The sequence below is a fragment of the Microtus pennsylvanicus genome, chromosome 13 (genome assembly GCF_037038515.1).
Source record: "Microtus pennsylvanicus isolate mMicPen1 chromosome 13, mMicPen1.hap1, whole genome shotgun sequence".
Lineage (NCBI taxonomy): Eukaryota > Metazoa > Chordata > Mammalia > Rodentia > Cricetidae > Microtus > Microtus pennsylvanicus.
Genome location: NC_134591.1, coordinates 54,548,231 through 54,562,376, shown reverse-complemented (window position 1 = coordinate 54,562,376; position 14,146 = coordinate 54,548,231). Strand labels below are relative to the sequence as shown.

General features: G+C 41.8%; 1 protein-coding gene across 4 annotated transcripts in view; it reads left to right on the top strand.

The window, feature by feature from the left end:
- Zmpste24 (zinc metallopeptidase STE24) overlaps positions 1-14,146 on the top strand; it is a 41,615-nt gene that overhangs the window by 20,595 nt on the left and 6,874 nt on the right. For all 4 annotated transcript variants that reach the window (XR_012907397.1, XR_012907396.1, XM_075944760.1 and 1 more), the window contains 2 exons: positions 3,461-3,645; positions 12,037-12,141. Coding sequence is in view for 2 of the 4 variants with exons in the window: in XM_075944760.1 (XP_075800875.1) it covers positions 3,461-3,645; positions 12,037-12,141 (290 nt within the window). In the remaining 2 variants the exon portion in view is untranslated. The remainder of the gene's footprint in view (positions 1-3,460; positions 3,646-12,036; positions 12,142-14,146) is intronic.

The following is a 14,146-nucleotide window of genomic DNA, read 5'->3' as shown; positions in this document are numbered from 1 at the left end:
TTTTTTAGATTTATTTATTTTTATTTTATGTGTATGAATGTTTTGTTTGAATGAATGTTTCTTTACCACATGTATGCCTGGTGCCCATGGAAATTAGAAGAGGGCATCGGATCTCTGTATTCATTGGAGCTCAAGTTATAGGTGGCTGTGAGTCACCCTGTGGGTGCTGGGAGTTGGCCCTTGGCTCTCTGCAAGAACACTTGCTCCAGGCTGTGGTGGCGCACACCTTTAATCTCAGCCCTTGGGAGGCAGAGGCAGACAGATCTTTGTGAGTTCGAAGCCAGCCTGGTCAACAAGATCTAGTTCCAGGACAGGCTTCAAAGCTACAGAGAAACCCTGTCTTGAAAAAAGCAAAAAACAAACAAACAAAAAAAACCCTACATGGTCCTAACCTCTGAGCTATCTCTTCAGCCCTATGAATTTCCTTAATAAAAATGCATTTATTTTAAATAATTGTGTTATTATAAACTCTTTAGGTTGGAAACGTCAGCATATATTTTTGGCTTAGAATTTAGTGTTTTCTATAGAGGGAATAAAAATTAAATTTAGCAATTTAAAAAAATCTGTAAACTTAGGTGTAGACATGTCACACAGGTGGCTGCTTATACAATCCTGGGGTTTCAGGGAGAAGCTGGTTCTCAGAACATAGGTTTGGAAGTCCCTGGCACATGTCTGGTGTGCCAAAGATGCAGGCAACACCAGGTTCAAAATTGGCAGAGAGGAATGGAAAGCAGTGAGGCTAGGTGTTCAGCTGTGTGTCCGGTGCTGACACATCCAGTGGACAGCAAAGTGTGGAGACACTGGTGCAGTACCTTTCGTTAGCACGGAATTTTTATTCTCATGCATTGCTCCGCTATTTTACTAGTATTATTTAATCCAGTCAGTAAACAAGCATTATTAAATATAAACTACTTGCCAAGCACAAAAAGTTTACAGAATAGTACAGAAACTCCTAAACTTTAATTATATACGGATTCCCTGGGAAGCTTGTTAAAGACAGCTTTCTGACCTCCACCCTAGAGACTCTGACTTAGTAGGTGTTCCCAGAGTCTGTGAGTTTGATGTGGCTCTTCCTTGGATCATAATTGAAGAAGCCTGGACCAATGGGAACTATTGAGACCTCAGTTTTGTTTGTCTGTATATGACCTGACCACCACATCAATAGCTTTAGATGGCATCTAAAGTTTCGAACTAATTACATTACGAGATGAGGGCTGGGGATATGACTCGGTAGATGCTTGACTAGCAAGCATGAAGCCCTAGACTCCTTCCTCATTAAAAAAAGAAAAGAAATACGAGGGGCTGGAGAGAAGGCTAGCAGTTAAAAATGTCTGTTGTTCTTGAAGGGGGGCTGAGTTTGATTCTCACAACCTACGATGGGTGGCCCACAACTTTAACTCCAACTCCAAGGGATCCAATGCCTTCCTCTGGCCTTGCAGGCACCCATACTGTACACTTAAAAAGAATAGTATGAGAATGATAATAACATTTGCCACAGTACTGACAAAATAGGGTCATATGTTTGTCTCTTAACTTCCAGGTAACTACCCAAAAAATGATATTACAATGCAATAAATAATAATAACCACTACTTATCAAGGCTTTACTATATTTTAAACATACTGCCAAGTGTATTATATTTGGAATATGAGTAAATGCATGGCCAGGAGAGTGATTCAGTTGGTAGAATGCTTGCCTAGCATGCGCAAGGCCCAGGATTTTATGCCCAGCACCACATAAACCTTATGTTGTGCCCACACCCTTAAACCCAGCACTTGGAAGGTAGAAGCACAACGATCAAAAGTTCAACATCATAGCACTGGTAAACAGTCTGGGATACATAAGCCCCCAGTAAATTTTTTTAATTATGTATATATGTGTGTGTCTGGTTATGGGAGATCAGAACTAGTACCAGAATTCCTTGAGCTGGAGTTACATGTGGTTGTGAGCCACCTGCTATGGTGCTAGGAACTGAATTTAGGTCCTCTGCAAGAACAGAAAGTGCTTTGAAATAAGTCATCTCCCCGGCCCCCTCCACCATGACTTCTCTTGGCCTCTGCCAGCCTGTGCACACAGGTGGCATCCCTAAACAAATACACACATGTCTAAATAAAAATAAATCTTTTTAAAAAATGAAAATGATGGAATGGAGAGGTGACTCAGCAGTTAAGAACACTGACTGTTCTTCCAGAGGTCCCCAGCTCAATTCCCAGCCCCCAGATAGCAGCTCACAACTGTCTAACTTTAGTTGCAGGGGATTGATACCCTCACTCAGACACACATGCAGACAAAACATCAATGTACACAAAATGAAAATAAATAATTTAAAAATAGAATTGAATAGATGTAAAATTCACATTTTCTTTAAGAAACTTAGTTTTCTTTTTTTTTTTGATTTATTTATTTATTATGTATACAGTATTCTGAGTACTCTACCTGCATGTATGCCTGCAGGCCAGAAGAGGGCACCAGATCTCATTACAGATGGTTGTGAGCCACCATGTGGTTGCTGGGAATTGAACTCAGGACCTTTGAAAGAGCAGGCAGTGCTCTTAACCTCTGAGCCATCTCTCCAGCACCAGAAACTTAGTTTTCAAGAGAAATAATTTGTCATTTTTTTCATTTAAATACATATATATAAATAATAGTATTTAATGTTGGTCAAGGTATGTTGTTATAATATCTTATGAGGCACATTTTTTAGCCTTGCTTCATAGACAGGAAACTAGAGCTTTAAGACAGTTCCTAGATTTTCACAACTTGTACACACCAAAGCCAGGATTTGAGCTCAAAGTACTCTTAGCCACTTTATTCAAATTACTACACAATGAAGAACATTTGGAAATTGCAGAAATTCATAAAGAAGGAAGTATCAACCACAGTTCGGGTACTCTCAGCCTCTGTTGAAAGTTTAGGTGTGTTTCCTTCCAGTCTCCCAGATGCTTTTCTGCTAATAGATGTCTGCTTTCTAAAAAGCCCTGGAACAGAGACAAATGACGCCCATACTTATAGGTCCCCATGAACTGCACTTCCTTACTGTGGTGTTTTTTCTCGTAGTCTTGGGTTTATGCCTTCCTGTCTACATGCACAGTTTTTGATAATATGGTAACCTTACGTATGTGTGGCATTTTGTATTCTTCACGATACTTGGGTGAGCTTTTCTCTTGCTAAATTCCACGCAGGTATATAATTTTTTTTCTGGCTGTCTAGAATTCGATTTCATAGCTTTACCACAAGTTAATCATTTTAATTAGGTGTTTAGGCTGCGTGTACTATGGCTGCAAGCCAGTAGTGTAATAGCGTAAGTGGGGCAGGTCGCCACCCCACTGCTGCTAATGAGTTCTGTTAATGTGGTTTCTCCAGGTTTTAAACAGCTTGGAAATGTTAACGCCCTTCCCATTAGTTCTGAAGGACCCAGATGGTTTAACTCTGTTCCGTGCTTTGGACTGTCTTTCCTTAGGGTCTAAGCGCTCTTCCCACAGCAATGCTTACTTTTATGGCTTCTTCAAGAACAAGAGAATAGTTTTGTTTGACACTCTACTAGAAGAATACTCTGTACAAAACAAAGACAACCAGGAGGAGCCTGGCACGGAGCCCCGCAATGAAGGCGAAGGGGACAGTGAAGAAATAAGAGCTAAAGTGAAAGTGAGTTCTTTTGTCCTCAGACTCTGACTCAGTTCTTCCAGTTTCTTTGACAGCTCGTTAAACACAGTTTCTGTCTACAAGTGAAGGTCACAGGGCCACAAATAGAGATGCTATGGATCCTTCAAAGTTCTGCTCTTTGGGGAATGATTACCTTTAGCACATGCTAAACTACCTTGCAAGCTTGCACACGATGTACATAATAGTGAAAGTTCTTATTTTTTTTAAATCATGTGTGAGTTCGAAGCCAGCCTGGTCTACAGAGAGAGTTCCAGGACAGGCTCCAAAGCTACAGAGAAACCCTGTCTCTAAAAACCAAAATTTAAACATGTAATAGCTTTACTTGTGTGTGTGTGTGTACCTGTGCACATTGTGTATACTATGTGTGCACACTATGCAAACATGGAAGTCAGAAGGACAAGTTGTAGGAGTTGTCTCCTGCTACTGTAGGCCCTGGGAATTGAAATCAGCTAGTCAGGATTGGTGACAGATATGGGGTATCTACAGAGAAGACTACTCGGACACAGGTTTAAATCAATAAATGTCTTTGTTAACTGGCCAACAACTAAACTGGGTGTAATCAGTATAGCCCCATTGTAGTCCCAAGTCTTTTTTTAAGATTTATTATGCATGCGGTGTTCTATGTGCATGTACACCTGCAGGCCAGAAGGGGGCACCAGATCTCATAGATGGTTGTAGTTGCTGAGAATTGAACTCAGGACCTCCAGAAGAGCAGCCAATGCTCTTAACCTTTGAGCCATCTCTCTAGGCCCTTTAGGATAAACTTTTAAGCACAAAACCCATGCCTCAAGTTGACATGCTTGAGCTAACAAACATAGTCAGCCAGAAAGAAGCAAGACTACAGAAGCTAAAAAGGAGAGTTAGTACATTCAGAGACTTTCCCAGAACTATGGATTTTGGTGGATTAGGTCTTTGTTTTAATTTTGAGTGGTGATGCTGCCTACATGCTGAGTTTTATGGCCTGAATGGTACTTCCATCATGGAGTCAGTTGTACTAAGATCTGAGGGTCTGTTGAGCGTCACCTTTATCTGATGAGCCATCTCATTGGCCCATGTTCCTTTTATGTTTATGATCAAAGAATTTCTGCAGGCAAAATAAGATGAACATTTACTTTTTGGTGTAATTGAGACATAGCAGTTACTAGGCTTTACTTTGTATTGGACAGAGTTGACCTAGTCTGTCATTTAGTCACTGGGGTTCCTTGGGTGCATTATATAATTGAATCAGTTTTTTTTTGTTTTTTTTTTTAAGATTTATTCATGAAATATGTGCTCTGTACTGAACTGCTTTGCTTGGCATTAAATACAAAAGTAGTCTGGGTTGATAGTTAATGCCTTTAATCCCAGCACCCAGGAGGCAGAGGCAAGTGGTTTGAAGCTTAGACTGGTCTACAGAGTGAGTGACAAAACTGTCAAAAGTAGACAAAAGAGCTGGGTGGTGGTGTTGCACTCTTATAGTCCCAGTACAATGGGTGTTAAAGGTCAGCCTGGTTTATAGAGAAAGTTCCAGGACAGCCGAGGTTGACTATGTGAAGAAATGCTGTTTCAAAAAACAAGAAGAAGAAGAACAACAACAACAAAAAGTAGGGGCTAGGGATGTGGGTCAGTTGATAAAGTACTTGCCTTGCACGCATAAAGCCTAAATTCAATGCAAAGCACCAAGTAAACCAGATACGATGGCTCACACCTACAGTACCAGTACTCAGGAGGCAAAGACAGGAGGGTCAGAAGTTCAAGGTCAGCCTGGCATATATATAAGGTACTGTCTCAAAATTGGAAAAAAAATGTTTTTAAAGTCTAATCTTTATAAATGTACAGTGTAAGGGGGGTGGTCAGACAAACATCCTTTGCTCTGGTTCTGGGAAGCTGAAGATACAAGATACAGAAGAGTAGACGAGAAGGCATTTCTTTTCCTTTTTATTTTGTGCGTATGTGCGCAGTTGTGTGAGTGATATGTACATGCCATGGCTCGTGTCTAGGGATCAGAGAGCAATTTGTGGAAGCACTTCTCTCCTCCCACCTTCTCATGTTCCAGGGATCAAACTCGGGTCTCCAGACTTACTGGCAAACACCTTTACCATTTCACTGGTCCAAGAAAGCTTTTCCTGTTTTGTTGTTTGTTTGTTTGTTTGTTTGTTTTTGAGACAAGGTACATAGCCCTTGGTGTCCTGGGACTCACTATGTAGACCAGGTTGGCTCAGAGATCACCTGTCTCTACCTCCCAAGTACTGGAATTAAAAGGAGTCTTAAAACATCCCCCCCCCCCAAAAAAAAAGTATGTGCCGTGCACCCAGTCCCAAGAAAACTTCTGAGAGTCTAAAAGCATTGCTGGATGAGGTCAGCTAATGCTGACTAGGAAGATTTAAAGTACTAAAAACAAATGGATGAGGGGGATAGCAAGAAATAGTAATCTTCAGAAACAGTCTCCAGTATTTATATGTGAGTGCCATGTGCCCTTGGTTTGGTGTCCTGTGAGATGATTTTAGATCTCTATTCCCTTACCAGCTGCATAACTGAGCAAATAAGTTAAGGTTTCCAAATGTCTAATCCTGGAGGCAGAGGAGAGGGTGGTAGGATTTCTCCACCTTGGCACTCCTGGACTGAATAGTCTCTTGTGATGTTTGGCAGCATCAATGTCCTGTCCGCACTAGAGACCAGTGACACACTCACTTATTACAACCAAAATGGCTCCCAGATATTATTAGATATTCTTGGGTGGGAGTGGAGCGGATTCAGAATGGTGCAGGATCTCTCACGACTGGGAAATGTTGGAGTAAAGCCTTCTAGAGCTATGAGAGGAGATGGAAAAGCACCAGGCAGTCTCTGTGGCTCTGAGTGTGTGGGTAAGTACATGTGCGTGCAGGTGTCAGCGGAGGCCAGAAAGGGTGGTGTATCTGGAGCTGGAGTTAGAGGCAGTCCTGAGCCACCTCACATGGGTGTTGGGAACCAAACCTAGATACTCTGGAAGAGCAGAAAGCACTCCTAACTCCTAAACTATCTGTGTTCTATCAGATTTATTCATTTGTGTGTGTGTGTTTATGTATGTGCCTGCGTGGATGAATGTGCACCACGTACATGCTTGGTGGAGGTCAGAAGAGGATATTAGACAGATATCCTGGAACTGGAGTTATGGGTGATTTTGAGACACCATGTGGGGGTTGGAAATCAAACCTGAACCTTCTGCAAGAGCAACAGATGCTCTTGTTTTTAACTGTTGCGCTAACACTCCAGCCTTTTTTTATTTTTTTTAAGTCAGAATCTTGTACGGCTGGGAAGATATCCCAGTGGGTAAGAGCATTTTTTTTTCCTTGAGAACCTGAATTCGAATTCCTGGCACCCATATAAACAGCTACGCATGGAGGTATAGAGACAGGCAGACCTGAAGTGCTCACTGGCAGCCAAAACAGAACTTCCAATTCAGTGAGAGACCCTGTCTCAAGGCTAAGGTGCATTCCTGTGCATTCCGGTGCCTTGCGCCAAATGCATATGCACACACCCACACATACCCAGAAGACGTGGCTTGCTGTGTGTGGTCCATACTGGCCTGGAACTTAAAATGTTCAGGTTAGGTTGGGTCAAATTTGGGACCTTCCTGCTTCAGGCTTGAGTGTTGAGAACATAGGTATGAACTACCACAGTTGGCCTTTAATGATTCCTTTAGGTGGAATTACCCACTTAGGTTTAACCACTGCCATAGAGTCAAAGCTGGGACAGGGCTTAAGGTCATTTCATAGGAAGGAGAACTGAAGGTGAGAAAGGGCAGCTCAGTGAGAGTTCACCTGAGAGGCCTGCAGGTTCAGCAGAGAGCCCGCTTAGGGGTGTCCAGTGCAGGGTATGTGACGGTCATTTCCACACTAGTGAGTGATCCAGGAGTTGTGACGATATAAGGAGAATGCAGGCCGTTAGTATCTTTGAAAACAGTTTTTATCTGGCTACAAACCCAGTTGGTAGAATACCTGCCTATCATGCCATGGGCCTGCATTCAGTCCTCAGCAGTACAAAGTCAGAACAAATGCTGAGCGCCCTTGAAGTGTGGTGAAGGGGCTTGCTGCCCTCTGCTGGCTTCTTGAAGAACCTGCTTTTATTTCATCAGCTACCGTAAATATACAGTATTTGTCATGGTACTTAGACCTCATTCCACCCTGACAAACCTGTAAGTAGACGTGCCAAGGAGCCCGTAGTTTGGAACATGCTGAGGTGTATGAGATACCCCTTGAATAGCCGAAGTAGAGTGGCTTTTGAAAATTGGAGGTTTGGGGTTTTCTTTGTTCTGTTGAGGTAGAATCTGATATAGCCCAAGTTGGCCTCAACTCTTGATCCTCGACTTCGGTCTCCAGTCTGGGAGGTGTGTCCCTAACTGTACCCATCTTGAAATTGAGATATAACTGCAGATTCTCATAGGCAGGCAGGTTTCTGAAAAGAGGGTATGTGAACGGTGCAGATGGGTTTATCAGATTGAAGAGGGTTTTTTGTTTTGTTTTGTTTTGAGTCAGGATCTCACGAAACCTAGGCTGGATCTTGACCTCCTGGGCTCTCAAGTGCTGGGGTTAGAATGCCTCCCACTCCAACACATTTTGATTTCTCAGCTTCCTTTTCTTTATCTCTAAAGTAAAGATGTTCCTCTCGTTGTCAGTGCAGTGTTGTTAAAGATCAAATGAGGCAAAGTCTGAGTTTTATTTTTTCAAATAATTAAAGTATCTTTTTATTTGACATTCATATGTATGTATGCATACTTCACAGATAACTGGCTTTTTGTAGTTGTGTAAACAGATATAAGAGCCTTGATCTAATTTTTTCTTTTTTTTTACTTTTATTGAGCTATATATTTTTCTCTGCTCCCCTTCCTTCCTCTGCCCTCTGTAATGGTGTAAATGAATGCAGACAGATTGTAAAAATATATACAGCTTTAATGGGGAAATAGACTTACAGAACAGGTGCACACACGCCCTGGCAGATTTATAGGTAAACATTAGCCCGAGGCGGACACACCCCCCTAAGGCTGGGCTTAACCCTACATCTCCCCCTTTTGTCTAAATAAGACAGAACTAAACCAAATACAAATATATACAATAATAACAAATAATAAATATAACAAACAATATTGAGAACAAAAGTTTTGCTAGACATTTTAACTCAAGGAGTCTAAATAATGTAGAGAGTAACTACAATTATATAATCTTCAACTCCGTCAAAGATCTGAGAAGGGAATAAATATTACTTAACAAACGAGAGATATCCAAAATGTGCAACAATTGACAGAGACAACTGACTACCTGGGCAATCACCCAAAGTCTCGTTTGCAATGTTGAGTCAACCAACTTTGGCTAAGGCCTAACATAACTGACATACCATTAATAAATGTAAGGAACTTTTTTAGAATTATCCTACCCTGTCTTGGCAAGATAAGACAATCCTGTTTCATATCTTTGTCAGTAATTGAGGTATGGGCTTCTCTTAACCCCAAGGCCAGTTCTGCCAGGAAGACAAGCTCCCAGTGGAGTGTCTTTGGTGCTCAACGTTCTCTCGGGAGTAGAGTGGCGTTGCCAGGAGTAATTGTGTCTCCTTGGCACAGAATTCTAGGTTAGATTAAAGGCCATTTTCTACAGCTCTTTGAAGAGGCTGAAGATTATACTATCTATACTAAATATAATCTCTGTATCTAAAAGACCTGATTAACCTAAAAATAAATATGACAAACATATAATTCTCAATACCTATCTAACTTGAAGACCAAAAGAATAAACAACTGTGCAATATATGAAGACAATGATCTTTAACTGTAAACAATGTCATTACATATCAAATGTAAACAATGTTATTATATAAATAGTATCAGAGGTAGAAATGTACATTGTAATATGGTAGATGTATCAATACAATATAGACAACGTTATAAGCATACTCTTATACAAAAATAGAGGTAGGAACACTCACATTTAATGCCCCCTAAGGCTGGGCTTAACCCTACAGCCCTCCCCTTCTGCCCTCTCCCATGATCTCCATGCTCCCAATGTACTCAGGAGATCTTGTCTTTTTCTACTCCCATGTAGATTAGATAAGGTCCGAGTTTTATGGGAAGGAGTGTGCTATATACATGGTGTGGTATTTGTCTATATTCTTTCATGTGACATTAATGTGGAAGGAAAGAAAATGCAGTTCTTTCTAACATTTCGCTGCGAATCATTGAACCTCCTTTTGGTGGCAAGTTACCCTTCTATTTGCATTTCACGTTGATAAGGCTTTGAGTGTGACCCCCGCCCATGCTGTGTGTCATCCTGACCCCATCCCATGCTGGGAAGTGAACCAAGGTGAACAACACGTGCAAGGCATATATTCTCAGCCCAGCTGTGTTCCTTATTACACTATCATGTCTTTTGTTTTTGTTTTTTTTTTTGAGATGGGGTCTCTACGTAGCCCTGGCTGTCCTGAAACTCCCTATGTAGACTGGGCTGGCCTCAAACTCACATTGATCCATCTGCTTTTCTGCCTCTGTCTACCAAGTGTTATGATTAAAGGCATGCACCACTATTCCAAGCCTCTACTGTCCTTTTGTTTATCAAGACAGGGTTTCTCTGTGTAACAGTCCTAGCTGTCGTGCAACTCACTTTGTAGACCAGGCTGGCCTCAAACTCAAGAGACCCGCCTGCCTCTGCTACCCAAGTGCTGGGATTAAAGGCTGCACCACCACTGCCCCCACTGTTTCCCTATTTGTACAGCACGTGCTTATTTGTATTCTGAATCTGATAATCCCATTGTACCAATTCTTATGGCTCTAATGCTGCTCTTTATTATGTCCCATAACTGTGACTTGTTTTCTGAAGTATTTGGTGATTTTCACTATAATTTATCACTTTTTTAAAACTATATAGGTGTGTGTGTTTGACCTGCATGTCTTTATGTGTACCACATGCATGCCAGGTGCCTGAGGATGCCAGAAGATGGCATCAGTTCCTCTGGAACTGGAATTACAGACAGTTGTGAGCTACCATGGGGGTGCCAGACATGGAACCCCAGTCCTTGGGAAGAGCAGCCAACTCTCCAGCCTATTGCATTAAACTTAATCTTGAAGGACCCTGAGGTTTTTATGGAGCACGGGCCTGGTGAAGATTTGCATTTGTCTGTCCTAGTACACTCACACACACACACACACTTATGCGTACACACGCACACACCACCTGCTCTTTTTTGTTTCTGTTTTCTTTTCAGAGATCATGTTACTTGAATGTTAGATTTCTGTTTTGTTTTGTTTTTTTTAACTGAGTTCAGTTATTGTTGTATGTGTGACATGTAGGGGTGGGGTGTCCATGTGCCTGGGCATACATGTGGCGGTCAAGGAACCACTTTCAGGATTCGATCCTCTCCTACCATACGAGTCCTAAGGACCAGGCTCAGGCCATCAGCCTTGGTAGCGGGCACCTTTATATGTTGAGCCAACTTTTCGTAATTTTATGTTTGTTGGCATAAGCACCTTTGCCTACTGAGCCATTTCTCTGGTCTCTTGGGTCTTATTCTAGCCTACTTCCTCTTTCTCTCCAGCTCCAGGGGTTCTTGGTGTTGTTCTCCATGTCCTTTGAAAGCTCACCAGTATAGTCAGATCCCTCTCTGTACGTTCCACTGCTGCCTTGGGACTCAGCTTTGTCTGCTTAATGTGCTGCTATTTGCCGCTCCACTTTCCTGCCCCCACATTCCTGGTTTCACCCTTCCTGTTTCTCCTGTGTTCCTTGCATTATCTTATAACCTAAATCAGTTTTTACTTTGCTGATTTTTCGTAGTGCTGGGGATTAGAACCAGGGCCTTGTGCGTATTAGGCAACAGGCTTTGTATCACCTAGCCCTGAGGATCTATTCTTAAACAGCTGTTACTGGTATATTTTTAAGTCAAAACTGAGATGTGCATATTTGTAGACATTTGGAGAATAGGAAGGATGTCAAGCAGTCTGGTTACTGCAGTCTGTCATATGCAGTTGACTGCTCCTGACACCGCGCTTCCCCTCAGCATTCCTGGTGACTGTGTGCATGGCAGTTACTTGCTCATCATAAGGAGTTTCCACTTCAGAGCAAACTTGAGGATGAAGTGTCTAATGGGTTTAGGATGTGGCTATCAAATGGTTTCATTATGACTTATTAACTCTTTACTTACTGATAAAGATTTATACTTTTCCAATTTTTTTGTTCTCCCTTAGTGAAGTTGGATGCTGTTTTGTTTATAGTTCTGTCTTTGGGGTGCATGTAGTGAAATGTCGTGTTAAGCAAAGTTCTATATTGAAATCTGTTATTTACGTTACAATTAATGAAGGGACATTACTGGATCAAAGCTAAAGATAGAAACGAATTAAAGGTTATTAATAGTTTATTTTCTCTCTTTTTGATTCAGAATAAGAAACAAGGATGTAAAAATGAGGAGGTGTTGGCTGTACTTGGCCATGAACTGGGACACTGGAAGTTGGGACACACAATAAAAAATATCATCATTAGTCAGGTAAGTTTGGAGTGATGGTTGTATTTTGTTTTGTTTTCTTTGAGTCAGGGTTTCACATAGCCAGAGATGACCTTGAACTGAACTCTACCTGCCTTCACTCCCACGCTCTGGGATTCCAGCTGTGCACCTGCACTCTGGCTCACAGGTGCCTTGTTATAAAGGCAGAGTTAGAATGGCAGAAGTGAGTGTGGTGGTGCCCACCTGTAATCTAAGGCACTCAGGACTCCTAGTTGGAAAGATCGATGCTCAAGGGGCTGGTGAAATGGCTTTGCAGTTAAAGGTGCTTGCCGCCAAGCCTAAGTTCAACCCCAAGACTCACACGGTGGAAGAGAGAACCAGCTTCCTCAAGTTGTCCTCTGACCTCCACACTTGCAATGTGGCATGTGCTCTTTCTTGTACACACACGTCTGATAAACAAAACAAATAAATTAAACTTTTTAGAAGCCAAATGCTGCCCTGAGCTATGTAGCAGCTTCCAGGCCCAATTGAGCTACATATTGAGACTTGACCTTAAAAAGAAAAGCTAAGTAAGTAAAGTATAACAGACCGGAGACATTATATAGTAATGGGGACGAGGCATTTATCAAGCCAGGAGTGATGGCACAGACTTGTAATCCTACCATTCAAGAGGCCGCTGAGGCAGGAGGATCTCAGTTTTGAGGCCAAGCTGCCTGACTTCTCATTATGATTCCAAGTTTATATGTGAGACCTGAGGCAATTCCTTAATTTGTCTCTGCCTCCATCTCTTCGTTGAATAATACAGCATAGGGCTGGTTAGGAATTAAATGTATCCATATACTGGCAGAGTTTGGAAGTGTACTGAGCATGGTGGGAGCATGTTAAATACATACTAGTGTTCATCATTGCTGTCACTTCCAGAGTTGCTCAGATACATGAGCAGTGAGGGTGTTCATTAAAATGCTTTCCTAAGGTGGATGAGATGTTCAGTATGTAAAGGTACATGCCCTCAAGGAACAGTGCTAGATTGAATCCTGGACCCACCCAGTGGCGGGAGAGAACTGACTCCTGCAGGTTGTCCTGACCCCCACATGCTTGTCTGCATGCTGCCACAAGACCTCATACACACTATACAAAAATAAATAAATCATACATGTAAAATACAGATACTGTATTTCTACTTTTAAAAGGTATTTTAGAAGAATCTATTTTTTAAAAAGATTTATTTTCATGGTGATCATGCATAGGGATGTGTGTCTGCAGTGAGTATGTGTACTTGAGTGCAGATGCCCCCAGCCTCCCATATCAGTCATCAATCAAGAAAATGCCCTGGGCTGGAGAGATGGCTCAGAGGTTAAGAGCACTGGCTGCTCTTCCAGAGGTCCTGAGTTCAATTCCCAGCAACCACATGGTGGCTCACAACCATCTGTTCTGAGATCTGGTGCCCTTCTCTGGCGTGCGGGCATACATTGAGGAAGAATGTTGTATACATAATAAATAAATCTTTAAAAACCACAGAGAAACCCTGTCTCGAAAAACAAAAAAAAAAAAATATATATATATATATATAAAAGAAAATGCCCTACAGGTTTACCTCCAGGCCATCTGGTGGGGTCACTTTCTCACGGGAGGTTCCTCTTCCCAGATATGCCGGGTTTGTGTCAGGTTGATGAAGATCAACTGGCACATCCTGTCTCCCAGGAAACAGCACCAAACCAAAGTCAACTCAAGCCTTTCCTCATTTCAGAGTAATTATATATTCACCAAAAATTGCAGAAAGCAATTCCAGTAACCACTCCTCCTCAGGGTGTTGCTAGTTCCTCTAAACTAGTGGTTCTCAACTTGTGGATCACAACCGCTCTGGGGTTGAGCGACCCTCTCACAGGGGTCACCTAAGACTATCAGAAAATACAGACATTTACATAACAATTCATATTGGTAACAAAATTATGAAATAGCAATGAAAATAATTTTATGATTGGGGGTCACCACAGCACGAGCTGTAGGAAAGGGTCACAACATTAGGAAGGTTGAAAACCATTGTTCC